The sequence below is a fragment of the Megascapheus bottae genome, chromosome 4 (genome assembly GCF_031878675.1).
Source record: "Megascapheus bottae isolate mThoBot1 chromosome 4, mThoBot2.hap1, whole genome shotgun sequence".
Taxonomy (NCBI): Eukaryota; Metazoa; Chordata; class Mammalia; order Rodentia; family Geomyidae; genus Megascapheus; species Megascapheus bottae.
In genome coordinates this window covers 63501712-63524163 of record NC_143512.1, presented here as the reverse complement: position 1 = coordinate 63524163, position 22452 = coordinate 63501712, and the positions used below count along the sequence as shown (strand labels likewise).

General features: G+C 38.1%; 1 protein-coding gene across 1 annotated transcript in view; it reads right to left on the bottom strand.

Annotated features, from left to right (window-relative positions):
- The window catches only part of Lifr (LIF receptor subunit alpha), a 49603-nt gene that overhangs the window by 5161 nt on the left and 21990 nt on the right, over nucleotides 1-22452 (bottom strand). Inside the window, exons 7-19 of the mRNA XM_090332026.1 lie at nucleotides 21456-21710; nucleotides 19153-19282; nucleotides 18109-18278; nucleotides 16321-16466; nucleotides 15099-15261; nucleotides 14719-14789; nucleotides 12342-12555; nucleotides 9976-10155; nucleotides 7493-7594; nucleotides 6458-6625; nucleotides 2957-3118; nucleotides 1645-1738; nucleotides 93-171 (exon numbers count right to left, since the gene is read on the bottom strand). Of these exons, the coding sequence (XP_090188152.1) occupies nucleotides 93-171; nucleotides 1645-1738; nucleotides 2957-3118; nucleotides 6458-6625; nucleotides 7493-7594; nucleotides 9976-10155; nucleotides 12342-12555; nucleotides 14719-14789; nucleotides 15099-15261; nucleotides 16321-16466; nucleotides 18109-18278; nucleotides 19153-19282; nucleotides 21456-21710 (1934 nt within the window). The remainder of the gene's footprint in view (nucleotides 1-92; nucleotides 172-1644; nucleotides 1739-2956; nucleotides 3119-6457; nucleotides 6626-7492; nucleotides 7595-9975; nucleotides 10156-12341; nucleotides 12556-14718; nucleotides 14790-15098; nucleotides 15262-16320; nucleotides 16467-18108; nucleotides 18279-19152; nucleotides 19283-21455; nucleotides 21711-22452) is intronic.

Genomic DNA, 22452 nt, shown 5'->3' with positions numbered 1-22452 from the left:
AGAAGTAAATAAAAGAAATTAACAGAAAAACTAATTAAAATGAGAAAATAGCCAGTATTTCTAAGAAAAATGTAAGAAAATAAAAGGTTTACCTCACAGACACTCTTCTGAAACTGTAATGCTTTACAATTTTCAGGATTTGGAATATCAGGGTAGAAGGTTTCTTTAATCCTTAAATAAAGAATAATTAAGTAAGTTTAATAGCTGTGGGATGACCAGTCAAGTAGCAAAGTTTGTAAGTCATCTGTTTTATTTTATATTCATATATATATACATAAATGAACAGCTGAGATAAAAATGAAGTATCTATAGCATGTGATCTTTTACAAATGTGTTTTCTTCAATGTTCCAATTTGGAAACTATACTAATTTTATTTCTAGAACTACGATATCTTTTCTTTTCCAATCCATTGAAAATGAAGCAAAATTCCAAGGGTGACTACATTCTCATATCCTATATAGAATACAGTCACGGACTACAGGGTCAATTACTTAAGGCCTACGAAATGAGACAGGATCCGTGTTTGCATATGCAGCTGTCTATTAGAAGGAACGCCTCGAGTGTGGTGCTGTGCACGTGCTTCTTCAAGGTGGGGAAATGTGTAAGATTAAAAGTGACAGCCTGGTGTCACAGGAAGTTACTTGCTGTGTTAAGATAAAGACTACACATCTTGAATGAAAAATAAATACCAACAAAATAGATTTTGCCAGTGTCATGCCATACTTCTTTGCTGAAGGCATTAAGAACAACTTATTAATTGACATTCTTGCAAAAGGAATGTCTTTGCTAATGTTTAAAACACTTTTAACCTCTAAACACCCTTTTAAAATGTGCCCTTGTTTTGGTATTAAAAACGGTTGTTTTAAAATTTTTGCTAATGAGATATGGTTACCAAAACAGGCTATTCTATAGTTCTGCTATTATTTTGATATAGCAGGCAACATTGCTAGAATACATGAGCTCCTCTGTTGTTAGGATGGCATTTTCACGCAAGTGAGGTCTTTTTTGTCATGAACGCAGCTCTTCATCCACACCTCCTGCCATGGCAGCCCCTGCTTCGCTAAGACCCCGCCCACCTCCCTTCACTCCCACACTCCCCCTGGCCACACAGCTCCTCACTTTCAGTGTGTCACAGAAGCCATTCTCTCTTGAAAGTTCTTTCCCTCCCCTTGTCCTTCAGGACTCTCCACATAGCAGCCATCCTGTTCTCCTCAGGGCACCTGGCTCAGCTCCCCTCCCTTGCTGGCACCCACCCACACTCTGCAAGCACAGGCTTATCACGTGCCCTCAGTCTATTGTCCTCACCCTCAGCCTGCTGGCCAAAAAGACCAGATTGTTTCACCAGGGAAAGTGAGAACTTCATCATTAAGTTACATTTAGATTTGCACATAGCTATTATCACAGTTTTGCCTAAATAAATATATTCAGCAAAATGGCCATAACTGTAATATTGATTAAAAACCATAGAGAAAAATTTAGTTTTACTCTATTTGCTTTCAAACCTTTAAATAAAAATGCCATATTCTTGCTTAATATTGAAGTTAACACTAATTCTGACTAAAACATGTGTGTATACCAAATACAATTGAAAAGATGTAATTATTTTGTAACTAATAATAATCAAGTGTGCCATGTATCATTACCATTCTCGTTTCCTATAACAAAGGATACTTGTCACCACTCCAACAATGACAGCCACCGCCACAGGGATGAGAATGGCAATAATCAATCCCACAGCTGAAAAGAGAAAATTAGAAGTAGTAAAAATCACAACTGTAGAATCAAAACTAGGAAATATTTATTTTTATTTGGAAAAGAAATCTATGCAGAGGACACTAAAAATCTATTAAAATCTAACCCTTGAAGTATAGTAAGTTCTACTGTAGGAGGTCAATTCTTCACAGCAGAGCTTCTCAATCCTGCCACCACTGATAGGCCAGCTGTTGTTCCCTATGGAATGGGGCAGCAGGAAGGTCTCTGTGCATTGTAGGAAGTTCAGCAGTAGGTCTGGCCTCTAAACACTAGATTTCACTCATGTATGGAAATCAAGAGTGTCACCAGTCATTGCCAGTGAATGAAAGACACCCCAGCTAAGAAGTACTGCTTTGCTCAAAACCTAGATACACAAGCCCATATAGGATAAGAATAAATGAAAGGGGCCTCCAGGATATGGAAATAAGAACCATTTAATGTGTGACTGCTGTTCTAAATGCACTAGGTTATTTCTCATCTCTTTTGTCCCTTGGTTATATTCGTATTGTTACAGTATCTTCTTACCTTGTTATCTGATATTGTATATATGTTTATTTGAACTAGGAAAGGGAAGGGGAGAAAACAAGATGAGGGGAGAGGGAAATGGGGACAAAAACATGAAAAGGGTTATCAATGTGTGTGAAGTAATGCGCCTTCTATCTGGCGAATATAACTGTAATCCCTCTATTAATTACAATAAAAAAGAAAAAAAAAGAAGTACTACTTTGGAAATTACATCCTCATGGTTCATTAAGATGTGTACCTGAACTCTACTCCAGTTCAAGGACAACCTAGGAATCAAAACAAAGTTCTCTGATGTTTAAAATAGGTAAGGTCAATTTTTTTCCTCTACTACCTCAAATTTCTAAGTGTTGTGCTTAATGAAAGATATAAAAGGATATTATTCTGATTTTCCTAGACATGTTAAAAATAACTTAGCTGGGAAACTAAACTGAGCTTAGAAAAATTCCATGTGTATTCAGACCTCCAGATTTAGGTTTATCTCTAATTAATTCATTTCTTAGACACTCATTTGGAAATTGGTTCAGATAACACAAGAGCAAAGTTAAGTTATTTCATGGCTGATAACAATGCTTTCTACCTGACATAAAAATCAACAAAACATGCCAGCTTTGGAAAAGAGTGGTGAAAATCACTACATGCATCATATGTACATATATCACACATCTTGGCTGAACTTACAGTTTTCTTTTGTCACAACGAACATGCTCTTCTTGGGGCCCAGGCCACCATCAGTGTAGGCTTGCAGGACCAGATGGTAACTTGTTTTTCCTTGAAGATCAGCAATTCTCAGTGTCTTCTGGGATATGTCGGTAATATTCTTTATCTTGACATCAGAACGACCTACTTTAAAAATGAACAGTCTAATTCATCTCAATACTCCTTTATTTTATTATTATTATTTTGCAGTCCTGGGGCTTGAACTCAGGGCCTGAGCACTGTCCTTGGGCTTTCTCAAGGCTAGTGCTCTCCCACTTGAGCCACAGCACCATGTCCAACTTTTTCTATGTATGTGGTACCAAGGAATTGAACCTGGGTCTTCGCGCATGCTAGGCAAGCACTCTACCACTAGGCCACGCTCCCAGCCCTCAATACCATTTTAAACATATAGTTATATATACATTTTAAACATATAGTTATATATATATTCTTGTCCCATCAACTACCCTCTGAAATGTAACTCGACTCCTATTACCCACAAACTGAGGATCTCGCTAAATTAGCCCAGAGCCATGTTCAAGTTCTATCTCTCCTTGTCGGGAATGACATTTAAATTACTCAGAACTTGAGTTTCTCTGACTTCAGAGTCAGAGAATAAAATGACTTTGTCAGTGCTGTGAAGATTTCATTCACATCCTCTGGAGTAAGCAATAAATACATGTGCTTCTCTGTCTGTGACTAAGGGCTTGAAACCACTGCAACCTACACACTCAGGGAGATCCTACCTGAATCAGAGGCCAAGGCTGGATGGGTCTACAGGGGTCTAGAGGTGACTTCAAATCACTTAGAAAAAGGATTAGAGTTATAAAAATTCTCAAATGTGAGAGTACGAAGAAGCCTTTGAAACACTTCAAGAGAAAAATGTGAAGAACTGTTTAAACCCCCTTTTCTTTAAAAAGTTTCAACAAAAATAATTCAAGCAGATATAAAATTGAAATGAGTACTAAGTGATTAGTAATACTGAAGCAGTTCTCTACCAATACCACTCTCTTCCTCTGTAACCACTTCAAAATATGTTATCAGTGCCTTGTATATTGAGCTCTATATTTCTTTTTTCTTAATTTATAGAATAAACGAGTTCCTGATATGAAGAAATGCTTTTATTACAATTGCTCTCTCCTTCATTTGCTTGATTTTTTAAAATGCTATCATTTCCTAATATCCTCCAGCAAATACCTGCAACTGGCTTTTCTTAATTGTCGGGATATGTATAGAGGGGTTACAGTTACTTTCGTCATTACTTCTCGAACACTAATACCCCTTCTCATGGTTTTGTCCACGTTTCCTACTAAAACTTTCATATATTCAAACACAACAAAACTCCACATCCACATCTGCCCTGTGCCCTCCCTCAGGAGCCTCCTTTCCTGCCTCCTGCACTGGACAGCAAGTTACCCGGGTGGCTGCCCCAGGACCTCCTGATCCACTCTGCTCTGCTTCCTGGGTCTTCTCCAGCTCCTTTCCTCACAGAGTGTGAGGCTCAGGCAGTCTCACCAACTTCCTGATAAAGGCAGCAAAATGTGTACAAATCGTGTACACAATGCTTGTCCATAAATGTTTCCATTCTTTCACACCAGTTGGGAGACTTGGCAGAGTATAGTTTCAGGCTCAAGATAAATTTCCTCAATATTCTGAACATACTATGGTATCTGTTACTATCTGAGGGTTGCTGTGAAGTTTGCTACCATTCTTCCTCCTGATCACTTCCATGTGACCTGTTTTTCTGTGTGTGTGTGTGTACATGCACATGTTGTATTTGTGAACCTATACTAGGGGCTTGACCTCAAAGCCTAAGTGTTGATCTTAGCTTTCTTGTTCAAGGCTTGTGTCCAATCACTTAAACCACAAAAAGCCACTTCTGCTTTTTTGTTAGTTACTTTGATATAAGAGTATCATGGACTTTTCTACTTGCTGGGTTCCAAGTCTGCAGATTTGTCTCCTAACAAGCTAGGATTGTAGGTGTGAGCCAGTGACTCCTGGCTCTGATATTTTTCGGCATTTGGAATATGTACACATTACTATACTTTTTAATACTCAGGTTCCTAGTCCTCGGACATCCCTGAAAGTCCTCTACTCAGCCAGTTTTGCCTCAACCATCAGTTGGCAAGTCCTGCTCCTGCAGGCTTAATCATCCTAGTCAATGAGATCTGATGGCACTCTTAGATTTTTTCCATTTTCCTTCTCTGTTGAGTGACTGTCTCATGTCCATTAAAAAATATCAGAATTCTCCTTTTGGCTGTTGTCTTGTCTCTTGCACTTTCTCCTAAGTGGCATTATGAAATGAAGCTCTTCTTCTTTTTTCCATTTCTTTAAAAGAATTTTATTTTGGGGGCTGGTAATTTGGCCTTGTGGTAGAGTGCTTCCCTAACATGCATGAAGACCCGAGTTCAATTCCTCAGTACCACGTACACAGAAAAAAGCTGGAAATGGTGCTGTGGCTCAAGTGGTAGAGCTCCAGCCTTGAGAAAGCCCAAGGGCAGTGCTCAAGCCCCAGGACTGGCAAAAAAATATTTTATTTTATTGTCAGGGTGATGTAGAGAAGGGTTACAGTTACATTCATCAGGTAGTGGATACATTACTCGTTGAAAATTGCTACCCTTTTCCATGTTTTTCTCCCAGTTTCCCTCTCCCTTCCCCTCCCACTTATCTTGTTTTTCCCTTACCTTCCCTTTTTCAGATAAACAAATAAACATATGTACAATATACCAGGTACCACATTCGGTTATAGTAACAACATGTCTTCTTCTCTTTCTTTTACTCTAACTTGAGTGACCGATCCACTATGTTTAACTAGAAATCTAGACACTAGAATTTTAACTGGTTCAAGTATAAAATTTCAGAGTATTGGGGGAAAATTACTCTATACTTTGGATTTTTGTAGAATTTGGTACTTGGAGTTTCCCTCTTTCACTGCCTGAAGGTCTGAGGCCCTCATAAATTGAGTGATCCAGGGAAGCTAAGCACTTAGAAGCTACTATAGCCAAGGCTAAGGCAGTCACTGACTCACTCCATTGTTAGTTCTTTGTTACAATGGAGGCTTTGAAGCCCTTAGGGGGCCTAAAATCAGACTTCAACATAAATGATTTATTTTTTTGTCAGTCATGAGACTTGAGCTCTTCAGCTCAAGGTTAGTGCTCTACCACTTGAGCCAGAGGGCCACTTCCATTTTTCTGGTGGTTAATTGGAGATAACAGTTTCACACAGACTTTGGTGCCCTGGCTGGCTTTGAACTACAATCTTCGGATCTCAGCCTCCTGAGTAGCTAGGATTACAGGTGTGAGCCACCAGTGCCTGGCTAACATAAATGATTTCTTAAAGAAATTGTAAAACTGTTATGTGCATAAAATGTCTGAATTTTTTGTTTTTCAAAAAGTTTGGGAAACCAGTATTATACCACTCATCATCATTTTCTTTTCATGTTGTAGCTAATGAGAGCTTTCAGTCTTACTAGCAATCACTCACCTGGTTCCAGACCCCTCATCTTAGATGTGTCTTTTTCTCCTTTCTGAAAGTAAAATAAGTACCCTCTTAAGAAGCCTCTCAGTTCTTCCACAGGAATATCTTCCCATTTTACTAAGATGGAATCTGCAGACGTATCTTCAACAGTGAAATTTGGTGCAACAATTGGGGCTGTAAAAAGAAGCAATCACTGAAAGCAAATTTCCAACGCAGGGCAAGACCTCATGTCTCATGAGATGTCTGGTCTCATAAAAGCTAAACTTTGGGTCAGGAGTTTGGCCTAGACCTGGGTTTGATTCCCTGATGCCACATACAAGTGGCACTGTGGTTCAAGTGATAGAGCACTAGCCTTGAAAAGAAGCCTAAGGACAGTGCTCAGGCCCTGAGTTCAAGCCCCAGGACTGGCAAAAAAAAAAAAAAAGCTAAACTTGGAATTAAAACTGTAGTCTTTATTTATAAATTAGATATCATTGCATTGATACTCCCACCATATTCAACATATTAATAATAGATTCAAGTATTTTAGGAACTAATGTAAAACTTGCAAATTTTACACAAAACCTGTATGTATGATTATGTTTAAGTGGCTATGCTTGTAGATTTCAATTTCATTTCTCCTCTTTATTGCTAGTCTTGAACAAATTGATAGTTTTTTAAACTTGTATAAATGCAAATCAAGTATTTGACATCAAGTAAAGATATAACTTTCTCAGTGGAAATAGTAACAGTGAAATAATTTTAAGCTTATTAAGGCAATTATTCATCTACCTTCAATTAAGTGTTTTAACTTATTTATTTATTTATTTTTTGCCAGTCCTGGGCTTGAGCTCAGGGCCTGAGCACTGTCCTTGGACTTTCTCAAGGCTAAAACTCTACCACTTGAGCCACAGCACCACTTCTGGCTTTTTTCTATGTATGTGGTACCAAGGAATCGAACCCGGGTCTTTGTGCATGCTAGGCAAGCACTTTAACCACTAGGCCAAACTCCCGGCCCTTTAACTTATTTTTTAAATACTTTTTTGTATTACCGAAACTCACCCAATTCTTCCACATATCCAATTATGGAACGCAGTAATTGATAACCTTGATTTCTGCACCCATACAGGAAAAAATGGTATCTTACACCTGAACGAAACTGATCTACAGGAAGAATAACAAATCAGAGTAAACTTATGTATGTATATACAAAATTATGTATGCATATTCACTCTAGTCACTATCATATCTTTATTTTTTGCCAGTCCTGGGGCTTGAACTCAGGGCCTGGGCTCTGTCCTTGAACTTTCTCTAGGCTAGCACTCTACTGCTTGAGCCACAGTACCAGTTCCAGCTTTTTCTATATATGTAGTACAGAGGAATTAAACCCAGGGCTTGGTACACACTAGGCGAGCACTGTCCACTAGACCACACTCTCAGCCCCACTATTGTATCTTTATAATTATTCCCTCTGCTTCCATTCATGGTACTGGGAAGAAACCGCACTCCAAGAAACAGCACGGGATGAGTGCCACTCTACCCTGGAACTTCAGTATAAAGGACCAGGCCTAACTTCTGTTCCTCTACCCACTCTCTCACAAGTACCTCTAAGTCGAGATACCTCAGACATATAAGGGAAGTATCTTAACTTGAAAGGTATCTTTTTGTGTGTGTGTGCTAGTCCTGGGGCTTAAACTTAGGGTCTGGACACTGTGCTTGGGCTTCTTTTTGCTCAAGGCTAGTACTTTACCATTTGAGCCACAGCCTCCCTTCAGGGTTTTTTGGTTGATTAATTGGAGACAAGAGTCTCCTGGACTTTCCTGCCTGGGCTGACTTTGAACCATGATCCTCAGATGTCATGATCCTCAGCTAGGATTACAGGCATGAACTACCAGCACCTAGCTGAAAAATATTTCTTCAATAATTTCTTGATACAATGCAGTTGCAATAAGAGAAAACCAGAAATGCAGAAAACAAGTCTGTGACATGGAGTGGGCAGAGTGGTGGGAAGCCACAGGAGCAATAGTAACTACCAATCACACAGCATGTTACATAGCAGATGCTGTGGGAACTGAAATGATGGCCCAAAGGAAACTGAAATGAGAACATCACCACAGAGATCTTCCAAAAAGGGGAATTAGGAGCTCATCAAGGATGTTCTAGGAAGACAATGCTGGAGGAGAAAATGGCACTTCACATGCAGAAACGTAATTACTCTAGAACATTAATGCTCCCGTTCTGTGCACACACAACACACATGGTTTACAGGCACAAACTGTGAAATGGTCAGCCTCAAAGGAAAACAGAACAGGCTTTCTGAATTATAACTTCTTTTCTTGCACCTGGGGTGAGTACATACCAAATATTCATGGAAAACCCAATTAGGCCAAATGTATACAGTTGTGCAATTTTTCTTCTTTGAAGAAAAGCATGTTGGAGATTAGGATTTTATTCCACTAGCAAATCTGTTAACAGTATGGGATAACTACAGGGCAGATATTCTACAAGATTCCACCTCTGAAATGAGCCTGTATGGATGAAAGCATTAGGGACATGTGCTAAGGCCCTAAAAAAAACAGAGGACAGCAGGATTAAAGGACAGATGAAGAGTTTGCCACAAGCAACCATAAAGGACAATTAAAAAATAAAAAGACAAAATAAAAGACAATTTCCCAGCCTCTCTACTTGGGACTCATCCTCATCATATGACCATGGAAAACTGTGTAAGCAAGGAAGAGAAGAGCCTTCTGCTCTCCTGCATGCTTCAACCAATACATGAGAAGCAGGAGCTGGGACAATTCAGGAGGCAAGGCTACTGGGCTGCAAAAACTCCATGGGCCACGCCCACACTACCTAGTTCAGTGCAAGGAATAATGGCACTGCATCAGACTCTCGTGCCAGATAGGTAGTTTGAACCCATGAGATACCCAGGGCTCCTTCATGCTTTACCTGCAAGACTCACAGGCTACCCAGCAGGTAGGCACTTGACCGAGACCCCTCCTCTGCCTACTCCCACACTGGCAGCCTGTTGTCTCCCAGCAAGGAAAATGGAAAGTAGTGATGGTGACTTGTCCTCTGTATACCACTGTTCCAGCCTCAGTAACCTGAACCCTGGGCAAACAGAGGCATGGGCATTGGGAGGTTGTAGAGAGACTTATGTGCTCCTTCCTTCAAGAACCTTTTCCCTGTGCTTCATCTCTGACATCTTACAGCTACTTTCTCAACAGTATGAGAGCTGTGCCATTATTGACTCATTCTATTATTTGCTATTCAAGTTATCTCCTATTTTTCTTGACTATAAATAATGTGGCACAGGATACTCTTAGATGATAATTTATGTTGTTCTCTGATTATTCCTCAGAATAAATTCCTAAGTCATTCCTGGATCAAAGATTTGAATCTTTTCACATATATACTGTTACAAAGCACCTTCCAACAAAATTAAATAGATTACACTTGCCCCATGGATTGTTCTGCGGCACCCAGTCACATTTGTGTGGTTTTAAAAAAATTATAGGAATTCTGAGCAGCACTCATTATCTTACCGGATTCTATTATAGTTTTGGTGCTGTTTGAGGGAACTTTTTTCCAGTCCATGAGGCAGTGCTCAGTCTTTGATGAGTTACACCATTTGATAACATAGTCACAGGTCATGTTGGGATCTTGATGCCAGCTGAGGAGAATCTTCTTTCCAATTCCAACAACCTGCTCTACTTTGAGATCATCTTCAATGAGAAACAGAGATATTGTATTGGCATTACAAATAGTAATCTAAGGCAAGCTTCATAAAAATGGACAGGGGTTATAAAAATACTGCACTGTATACAGATTATATGTTCAAGACATATCAATGTTTAACAAAGAATAGAAGTGTTTCTCTGTTATTTTCATTGGAGTAACTCTAGCACTTATCTGGACCCAGAGATTGACAAAGCAGGAAAAAAACCTAAGATGGATATAGAAGCTGGCAGAGAGCTGTGAAGTGGGATGGAGCACAAGGCTGGGCTTCCACAGAGACCCATGGAATATTGGGGGCCAGTAACCAGGCTGGGGTGGGGGCAGGAAGGGAAGTATGGGAGTGTAGTTTTCTCATCCTGCCAGATCTGATGAGGATGAGGCATCTGGGCAGGCGCAGGGAGGTAGGGTCAGCGTGGTGAGGTCAAAAGAGAGATAGATATTGCCCACAAGAACAGGAGGAGAGGTAAGTTCTCCCTGATTTACACGGAAGGGTTCAGTAAATAACCATGAAAAGGGTTTGAAATAACAGAGCTTCTACAATTAAACAGAAGACAATTTGGCTTAGAATAAAGAAGTCTTTGGACATAAGACAGCTTTGAGGCTGAATATGATTATAAACCCACAACATAAATCGAACTGATGCTGCAGAGTTGCAACTCAGGAAGTCTCCAGCAGCACAAGTGTCCTGGGCTCCATCAGAACCACCTTCTCAAATAGAACTGTAACAGGAAGGACTACAGTTTTTGAGTCAAAGAACTACTGCCTGTCCTTAACAGGGCAAGGAGGATAAATGACCTAAATACCAGGTTATCTTAAGGGCTCTATCTTCCCTTAGCCAGGTCCATATTAATGGCCATCAGCCTACATATTCGCTGTATCTGGTACTGCTACCTCTTACTGTCACCTGGATTATGCTAGTGTCCTGTGAAACTTGCTGTGCACTCCTCATTCCCTCCTCCTAATTATACTATGGCTGCTGCCTGGCACAGAACCAAGAACCAGCTCAGTAGTAAGAAGAACCTGTTCTAAGTAAGCGTTAAGAAAACAAAGAGGACCCTAACTAGAGGACCCGTTTTTATTTGCTTTTTTCTCTATAACAAATTGTTATCACACAGGGCAAGACAGCAGGGGGCAAGGATGAGAAATGACTAAAAGAGGAGTTAACTGGAAGAAGTGTAAAAGACCATTTAAAATGCATGACTCGCCCAGCTATTCAGTAGGCGTAGTTGGAAAGAGTGGCCAACACAGGTAAGAGGGGATGGGCACTAAATATTACCAAAGTACATTGCATGTACGAAAATGTCATAATGAAAGAGTATTATGCACAAATTTTTGAAAAGTCCTTGTAGAAGCTAAGAAAGAATGCAGCTGTTATTGATAATCTGTAAAATTTAAAGGACAGAATAATTCTAAAACTTCATCCCCATTAATTTCCCAAAGCCTATATTAAAGATTTAATTTAGACTTTAAGGAAGATGTTTTCATCAATAAAGGAATTTATTGAAAAATGTTGCCAATTAAAACTAGTGCTTTTTCTCTCCACTGGATAATTTGCAAACCAGCCCACCTTCACAAAAACTGTCTTAGTCTAGGGAAGCTATCTGAAGTTAGTATTCCCAGTTAAAGTATTTCTTCTTAAGAGTACTGGAGTACTGTCCTCAACTATAACTTTCCAACATTATTTAACAAACTGAACCCATTATTTTATCTGTTGGTGTAAGTGTTTCACATCCATACTAACTCCTGTGACCTCTCAGTAAGTAATGAACAATCTGCTTGCTATTCCATGTATGTGATTATAAATATCAGCAGAAGAGCAAGATGAGAAGATGGTTTACATTCTATAAGAACAAGAAATTTGGAAGTAGCACTGTGGCTCAAAGTGGTAGAGCTCTAGTCTTGAGGTGAAGAGCTCAGGGACAGCGCCCAGTCTGAGAGTTCAAGTCCCATAACAACAAAAAAGAAATGTCAACAGTTTTTATATTAACTTCCTGTTCTTGTTCTATATAGTAGGTTATCTTTTAATTTTTTTATTGTTTTATTATCTCAAAGTAGTTGTACAAAAGAATTGTTAATCAAAGCAATTTGCGAATACAATGCATCTTGCTCAATGTAAACCCTTCTGTATTTCTTTTTAAATTAATGCATATTCTAAGCTGTATGAAGTACTCACCATTTGGGATTTCAATAGTACTTATTTTGGAAGGTGGTGATGGGCCAGCAGAATTTTTTGCCACCACACTGACAATGCAGTCCCTTTTATTGAGTGGTAGTTCTGCCTTGTGTTGAGGATCAAGGACCTCAGAAAGGAACTGTGTTTCCTCATGGGATGAACAGGAGACATTATAAGAAAGTATTTTTCCATTAGCTTGGTTAGTGGGTAAAGGCTGTGGAAAAACAAAAACAAATTCTACTAAAAATTTGCCAAACCTAAGTATGAGAGACAAGGTCATGAAGTCTAAACTGGAATGTTGGTCCAAAACAACAAAGTAACATTAAAAAAAGAGAATGTCAGCATAGGAAATATAAATTAAAAATCTACTGTAATGTGTGTAGATCAGGAAAAGATATGGAAATAAATTCATACTTGCCATTAAGTAGTTAACAGTAGAAAGAAAACATTAAGTACAAAAGCCTATCATGTGGTTAAGAACATTAATCTACTTACAAACCAACAAAATGGAATAAATAATTACAGCATTGTATATTCGTAAAGCACATATTGTCTTAAAATCGTCCATGTATATTAAAAATATTAGAAAAATAGAAAAAAGTTGAAAGAAAAAAAGCAAAAATCTCCTGATTATCTACCTTTTCCATACTCATTCAAGTTGTTTAGACATAGGTGTGGGGCTTTTTAAAAAATTTTATCACATAGGCTCAATGGTTTTCCTCATTTGTAATAATTAGTACACACCTAGGACTCTCCTAGCAGAGGACTACAATAGCGCAAAACCTAGATACATAAGGCCATATAGGATGAGGCTAAATGAAAGGATCTCTAGGATATGGAAACAAGAGCTTTATCTTCTGTGATTGTTTCTCCTCTTTTGTTGCCCTTTGGTTAATCTCATATTGTTACAGTCTCTGACTTTGTTACCTAGCAAATTGTATATACATTTGTTTATTTGAAATAGGAAAGGGAAGGGGGGAAAACAAGATGATTGGGAGGGAATGGGGGAAAGAAAATGGGGACAAAAATATGAGAAGGGGTATCAAGGTGTGAGAAGTAATGCACCTACTAGCTGGCCAATGTAACTGTAACCCCTCTATAAATTACAATACAAAAACTGAAAATAATTTGTGAGATAGTTGTCAAGACGTTTTAATCATGCTATGTGAGTTTATATATATATATATATATAATACTACTTATGTAAAAAAATTATATCATGCCGGTACAGTGGCTCATGCCTGTAATCCTAGCTACTCAGGAGGCTGAGATCTGAGGATCAAGGTTCAAAGCCAGCCCAGGCACAAAAGGACCTAAGATTCACCTCCAAATAAACTCTAGAAAACTGGAAGTGGGGCTTAGCTCAAGGGTAAGGGTAGCCTAGAGCTGAAGAGCTCAGGGACAGCGCCTAGGCCAAGTTCAAGACCCATGACCCACAAAAAAATACATATATATATATATATATATACACCATGACTTTATGTTACTAAGTAGTTTAACTCTTGGTCTGAACTCTGCCTTATGGAGTGGAAATTCCTTGTTCTCATCAAACTATAAAATTCTGTAATTTTTTTCATGCTAATCTAATCAGACAGATCGTAGTGACTGTATTTTATGCAGCATTTTATCAGTATACTAGATGATTCCTTCAATCAAATTTGAGTTGTTCACAATTTTTTTAGGACTAAAACAATACTTTGACAAACATTTTTAGTGTCACCTTTTTTTTTTTTCAGAATCTTTCAGAATATGGCACTGTGTAAGACTTGGGTTCATTCTTAGAAGAAAAATGTAAATAACTTGAGATTTACCTTGTAGTTCTGGGGCTGGTTTTCTGATGAAAGTGAGGGAGGGGGAACTCATAAACCCCCAAGAACTCTATTAGCATCCCAAAGTTAATGTATGCTTACAACTGAAACAGAAGACCCTCATTACAATGACTAGTGAATTGAGTAATTAGGAACTGGAAGTCTATAAGTCAGGTAAGATCCTCAGCAATACTACAAATGTGGCTAGTGTGGGAAGTCTTGGTTTTTTGATTGGCAAAACTACTATATTTATGTTACACACAATATATGTTGAGCATAATGAAGTTATTTAAATGTCCAAGGAAGTCGGATATAGCTGGGTGCCAGTGTCTCACGTCTGTAATCTTAGCTACTCAGGGGGCAGAGAGCTGAGGATTGTGCTCCAAGCAAGCCTGGGGCATAAAAGTCCACGAGACTCTCATCTCCAATTAACAACCAGAAAACTGGAAGTGCTCAAGAGGCGAGTGCTAGCCTTGAACTGAGAGCTCAGGGGCAGCGCCTAGGCCCAGAGTTCAAGGCCCATGACTGACCAAACCACAAAAACACACAAACAAAAATCAGATATTTACCTTCCAATAGATTACTACATTTCTTCCATCAGAACTCCACTCTCTCCATATATCTGGTCCCTTTGAAGGAGCTAGGAAGGAAATTCGTAAGTCAGCTCTTTAAAGAGGAATAATGTATGTAAGTGGACAATACCAGTAATTGAGATATCAGTGCCTGAAATTTTCTCCAGGATATTTGGAATCCTCTGAAAATGTTTAGTGGCTTTCATTTAGAAAATGAAGCAGCAGAAAAGTTAAGCTCTCAACTCCTACCAAGGCCCCCAAAAAGTAGATTAAAAATCATCCCAAAGTCATCTTGATTGGATTTGGGTGCCTCTTGGTCTGATATTTTCTAGTTTCCCCATTAGTAATAATTAGCTATGAACACTTATTTAACTTACTGGCTTCTTTGGTTAAATGTTGTTTTTCATTACTCCATTTGCTCCATTTCCAAAAAGATTCAGTACAACAACGAATTCGAAAAGAATATTTAGTATATGGATTTAATTTCTTCACATCAACAAGATAATCAGCACTTTCATCTCCTTTGATTGTGACATTCTGCTATTTGAAAAACATAAAAAGGTATACAACAATTGAAATAACATATTATCACTTAAAACATTTAACATGGTGATAAAGACACAAGTAGTCCACAAATACTTAAACACAAAACATTAAAATGAAACAATCTGAACAAATGTAAAGATTTGTGGGTCTCAGCAAAGCCTCTGAGGTCTTCTCTGCTTGGCTTTTTAATACGGTTTTTGGCAGTAGTGGGTCTAAACTAAGAGCCTACATGCTTACTCAACTCGGCACACTTGAGCAACATCTCTGGCCCTGTTTATTTCACTTAATTTCCAGATGAGATCTCATGTTTTGGGGCACAAGACTGGCTGAGACATCCTACAGGGGTCTACCTGTGGCTTCCCACACTGCTGTGATACAAATGATATCACTGTGCCAGCCTACTGGGTAACATGGCATTTCACTAATTTTCTTCACAGGCTGGCTTTGATCCCCAAGCCTCTGATATCTACGGCCCAAGTAGCTGGGATAACAGGTCTGGGTCACCTTATCTAGACCTCAGATCTTACAAAAAAAATTTTACAAATTATATTTTATATTTTTGACTTATTTTTTAGGAATAAGTAAATTTCCAAATGAATATTTATGCATGGTATTATCACATTACAAGTCAACCTATATATTTAGAATAGGTCCCAAAGTCATATTTTGACTTACAGTTACCTATTAAAACTTGTTCCACTGTTTTTCTGTCATTTAAAAAAAATCAGTATTATTCTGGTGCAATTAGTGCATTATCTGGTGTTAAAAGCTATTCTTCCTTCACAAATTTATTAAGCAATAGCCACATACCAGGTACTATTTTTAAATACTAGGGAACATCTAAACTTATGCTCAAAAATCTCCATTATTACAATTATCTTCAAATGTTTAATGTAATGCTATTAGAATGATGTCCTTTTTTATTCTTAGTAAATCTCCACAATTAATCATTTGTGAGTCTTACTCATAAAATTTTACCTTGTAATTTTTGAGAACTAAATGTTCTAGTCAAAAAACACCCCCAAATATGCTTTATAGAAAACTGTCACTTACCAATTTTTGTTTCGAATTACCTTTATTAATTTCAATTTGACATAAAAGATTAATCTGTGCAAAACTGCCTGGTAAATGCCAAGAAAGTGCAACAGCTGTTGAATCAATGTCCTTAATTTTCAATGAAGTAGGGGGATAGGGAGAAACTGTAAGTAGAATTAAAAGTTTAATTCTTTTAAATATATATTTAAAGATGAGACACAATCTCATAATACAATTTTTTTTTTTTTTTTTACTTCAAGAAGAGCCAGACACCTGTAATCCTAGCTACTCAGGTAGCTGGGCTGGGAATCATGGTTTCAAGCTAACCCAGAAAGGAAGTCTAAAACTCTTATCTCCAAATGAACAGCAAAGACCAGGCAGGAGTTTAGCCTAGTTAGTGGTAGGATGATTTGCTTGCCTAGAATGCACAAAGGCCCAGGTTCGATTCCTTGGTACCACATACATAGAAAAAAGCCGGAAATGGTGCTGTGGCTCAAGTAGTAGAGCACTAGCCTTGAGAAAGCCAAAGGTCAGTGCCAAGGCCCTGAGCTCAAGCCCAGGACTGGCAAAAAACCAAACAACAACAATAAAAAAAACCCAAATAAACACCAAAAAGCCAGAAGTAGAGCTATGGTTCATGTGGTAGAATGCCAGGCTTGAGCAAAGGACCTGCGTTCAAGCCCTAGTACCAGCATGGAAAAAAAAAAAAAAGTTGAGATATCATTTTGTCAGGGAACAAAAATATAAAATCCATAAACGTTCACTTTTTCTACTGACATGCCAACATTTCTTGTTTTGTCTTTTTTTGGTACTGGGCAAGGCAAGTGTTTTACCACTGAGCTACACCCTAGCCCCATTTCAACATTTTTAAAGAATCAATCACAATGAAGGTTCTTCATCTGTTAGAAGTCCAAAGCACAGTTATATCACAGTATCCTTCAAAGAACTTCTGCCATATATGGAAAATGACAAAGCGGAGAGTGAATATGAGAATTAGTAGAAGCATCTATACTAGGCTCTCGATGCATAGAATCATATCTATTGTCACAAAAATTTTAATGTCAGGCCAGGAGGATGGCCTAGTGGTAGAGTGCTTGCCTGGCATGCATGAAGCCCTGGGTTTGATTCCTCAGTACCACATACACAGAAAAGGCCGGAAGTGATGCTATGGCTCAAATGGTAGAGTACTAGCCTTGAGAAAGCCTAAGGCCAATGCCAAGGCCCCAAGTTCAAGCCTCAGGACTGACAAAAAAATAAATCAATGCAATAAGGTCAAAGAAGTCTGACAGCGGAGCTAGAACTAAAGGTGGGCTTCAAAAGAAGAGTCAGACTAAAATTGGCAAAAAGGATGCAAAAAAAATGTTTTCATGTTGGAGGGTTGGCAAGAAGGTAAAGAAAATGCACATTACACCGCTGACTACGCATATGAGAATTTGAGTGACAAGAGAGAATCATTTGAATAAAGCAAGCATGTCAGAGGGCAGAGAATTTTAAGTACTGCCACTCAACTACATTTTGATTCTGTGACAAATCGAGAAGTAAAGACAGCAGGAAGTTAATAATGAATAAAAGTGACAATACTATAAATAATACAACAGGTTCATCTACAACTCATTTGCCGGGGTGCACTTGGTTTAAGCCCTTTATTCCCCATCCCCCAACTGTAAGTCTTACACAAAGTTTTTGTGTCATTGATCTCTCAGTGTGTTGCTGGATCTAGCAGAGTTAATGCATCTGTAAAAGCATTTTTCATGACTTCTAAAGTACATCACAACTTGAAAAATTATTAAGACATTGGCTGCTTACCTCTTTCCGTTATATTGACTAATTTTGCTGATTCTGATTTTCCCAGAGGATTTTGAGCACTCAGAGTAAAATTGTAAATTTCTTGATTTGGAAGAATTTGAAAGAACAACAGATAGCTTTCATTTGTAAATGTTTCAGCTCTTTTAAATGTAACATATTTCCTTGAAAAGCTATGAATTGAAAGAAAAATTAGTTTCAAATATCAAGAGTTTGTAGAAAAATGGACAAAATTTCTCCTCTTCCTTTTCTCCCTCAAGATCCCTCCTTCCTTCCTTCCTTCCTTTTACATTGGAGACTGAACCCATAGGCCTATCACCTGACTTATTTACTCAGCACTCTAATAAATTGCTATAAAATTTTAATTTCTAATTATTATGTATTCAGATGAGGAAATGTATAGAATATAAAAAATTAGCTATAAACCACCACTCATAAATAAGACTTTCACATGTGAAGGTTCCATTGTCTAACCTTTTTAAAGAAGAGACATGAAGTTGAGTCTGATAAAGCTTCAGTTTTTAAAGATTGTATCATTTTCTTTTTTTCAATATATTTTTATTGTAATTAATAGAAGGGTTACACTATATTCACCAGTTAGAAGGTGCATTACTTCACATACATTGATACCCTTTCCCTTTCTCATGTCTTGGTTCCCATTTCTCTCCCCCAACCCCCGCCCTTCATCTTGTTTTCGTTCCTTCCCTATCTGACTTCAAATAACCAAATACTAACCAAATACTAACCAAATAGGCATATATACAACATATCAGATAACCAGGTGAAATACTCTAACAATATGAGATAACCAAGGGACAGCAAAAGAGATGAGAGATAACATAGTACATTAAGGACAACAATCACTCATTATATGGCTTTTGTTTCTATTCCCTGGAGGTCCTTTCATTTAGCGGCCATATATATTATACCATTTTCTATGTTAAGCAATGTGTCTTATAATAAGAACAAATCAAAACATTTCCTTATGTCACTTAAATGTCCTTCCAAAGTACTTGCCATTTGACCTTCTTTCATGGTAAGCATTACCTTTCAAATAAAGTATAATTTGTATTTCGTGGGCCAACTAATCCTGTTGGTCTCCCTGGGTTCCAAGTACATACTATCGTTTTTAAATCATGTGTCTCACAATTCATTTCCTGTGGAATATCAGGTGGGTCTAATATAAAAAAGGAAAAAAATAATTACATGTTAAAATGTGTGTAATCATATAAATGCAATATTATAAAATGTTAATAGCTTTATTCCATTTCATTAAAAAATAATTTATAGGACTGGGAGTTTGGCCTGGTGGTAGAGTGCTTGCCTAGCATGCACGAAGACCCAGGTTCAATTTATTGGTACCACATTCATAGAAAAAAGCCAGGAGTGGTGCTGAGGCGAGTTCTAGCCTTGAGAAAATCCAAGGACAGTGCTCAGGCCCTGAGCTTAAGCCCAGGACTAGCAAAAAAAAAAAAAAAAAACCCAAAATTTATATATATCACTTATTACTTTACCTTTGAAAAATATAAGAATTAGCATCCCTTCCACAGTTATTTTTGCTGGAGTTTATATATATATAATTTGTTGCTGGTCATGGAACTTGAACTCTGGGCCTGGGCATTGCCCCTGAGCAATTCAGCTCAAGGCCAATGCCCTACCCCTTGAGCCACATAATTGGAGATAGAGTCTCCCGGAAGTTTTAGTGCCCAGGCTGGCTTTTAACCACAATCCTCAGATCTCAGCCTCCTGAGTAGCTAGGATTACAGATGTGAGCCACCACGCCCACCAAGAGTTTATATTATGCTAGAAATGATGGGCTAAAATATCTTGAAAAGTAACTGTGGGCTCATTTAGAAACTGCAAAGAGAGTTGGGCACGAGAGGCTAATGCCTACAATCATAGCTACTCAATAGGCTGATGCCGGGGCCTACCGGCAGCAAATTGGGGTTCCTGAAATAGGGGGCAGGGACTGGAAAAATTAGAAGAGAGACAAACACATCGGGTCCGGGAGGTCTGCAGCCCAGGCAAAAACTGCAGCGCCCCGTTTATTCTCAACTCAAAGTTTATATCCCTTCTTGAGACCAGGGCACTCCCAGGTGTTACATCCAGATGGTTAATCAGGGAACTGTTGGGGGTTACATTCATATGGTAAATCTCAGATCAGTTGAACAGGAGAAGGCCAAAAAACAATGAGACAATCAAGCAATTATCTGATGCAAATCAAAGTACAGTTTGATTCCACTCTTGCTCCCTACAGGCTGAGATCTGAGGTTGCAGTTCAAAGCCAGCCTGGGCAGGAAAGACCCTGAGACTCTTATCTACAATAAACTAATCAGAAAAAGGCAGAAGTGGTGTTGTGGCTCAAGTGATAAGAGTTCAAACCCCAAGACTGGCAAAACAACAACAACAAAAACCCAAGAGTAACTTGAGAAGCCAACTATCATTTCTCCTTAAAGTCCTACTTCAGTTTACTAAGTCTCTCAGAGACAACTGAGTCAGTAAGTCAGAAAAGTCTACAGGCAAAAGTATTATTTATTATCTACACTCTATGTTTGAAAAAAAAGTACCAAACATATGAAAAGAATCAGTCATATTACAAGTTTGGGTAGGACTAGAAAAAGAAAAAACAAGTTTGGCTTTGTTTGGACAGAACTAGAGAAAGAAAAAATTGATTTTTTAAAATATAGAAATTACGTATAGTCATGTTTAACCAGTTGTGTGCGAGTGTGTGTGTGTGTGTGTGTGTGTGTGTGTTTGGATGCATGCCCTGCTTCTAAAATACTTTTCAATGATGAGCTAACAAGATATTCATAATGGAAAGCAAGCCATAGTCTTAATCCCTAATTCTCATGAAAAGTTTCTAGAGAAATGCTACAGCTGCTCTGAGTTGACAAATATTGAACACTAGGCTTAAAATGTTACAAATGAAGGCAGAACTATGAAGTTAAAAGGTTTATTCTAGTAGTATGATAGATTAGAACGTGATCCAAAATAACAGAAATAGAAGCAACATATATTTCTATCTTTATTGGAGGGCCACTTCTGAAGGCCCCGTTATATGCAATCTCACCGTTCATCACTGACTCATCTTCAATCCTAGAGTCAACTGTGAGAAAGTGTAAATCACCTGTGAAAATTCCGTTACAAAAGAAAAAGAAAATACGATTTTGTAAAATTTATAATCTTTCCCTTGAAATCCAACAATGCATCAGAGAAAAATTTTGAAACCCTCAAAGAATTCCAAGGTCTTTGTATTATCACATCAATAAACAAACAGAAAGAGAAACACCTTGCAGAAAAAGAATTTAGCCTGTCAGAGGCTCTGTCTCTTTTTAAGATTACATACTTACATCCTACAAAAATAACTGTTCCATACACATTATCTTCTGTTGTGAAGATCACATTTGTTCCACTATTTTCAGAAACAGAAATATTACGGATCTTGATTGCAACGTTTTCCCCATCAAGATGGATAAGAGGGCAGGCGGTGCTGCTGATCTGTGCTAACTGCACTTTGCTATAACTTATACAACAAAACGTTATGTCTGAGCCTACAAGTACCACTTTGTCTTGAGGAAAAACGTTGGTCTGAAAATGAGGAGACCCTGTGGGGGGGGGGAAGAGGAAGAAATCATACTTAGAAACAGTTTTATGTTAAATAGTCTCCATAGTAAAACACTTTTTTTTCCTAAAGATAATGTTAAACATAGCCCAGTTTGTGCAAAACATACTGTTAAGTGTTTGGGAAATAATATTGGCACAAATATAAAGTATGTTTTATAAGTCACATGCTAAAATGAAAGTAAAAATGATATGCTGTTTTATGTAAGTGTGTGGGATGGAAGTGGATCACAGGCCAAAATCTAAGATCACACATCAATGTTTAAGAAATCTTAATGTACTATGTTGTCTCTCATCTCCTTTGCTGTCCCTTGGTTATCTCATATTGGTATAGTATCTCACTTTGTTATCTGATATATTGAATTTATTTGTATTTGGATATTTGAAATTTGATAGGGAAGGGGGGAAAACCAAGACGGGTGGGGGGTGTGGGGGGGGAGGGAAACGGGTACCAAGACATGTGAAAGGGTATCAATGTATGTGAATTAATGCACCTTCTATCTGGCAAATATCATGTAACCCTTTTACTAATTACAATAAAAAAAAAGAAATCTAATGTTTATCTGGGCATGGTGGTAAACACACCTGTAATTATAGCATTCCAGAGGTGGAGGACTTCAAGTTTGAGACTACTCTGAGCTACATACTGAAGCACTGTCTCAAAGAACCAAAACAACTCTTAAGGTTCAAATCAGGGGGTTTGTATGCACAGGTAAAAACATACAG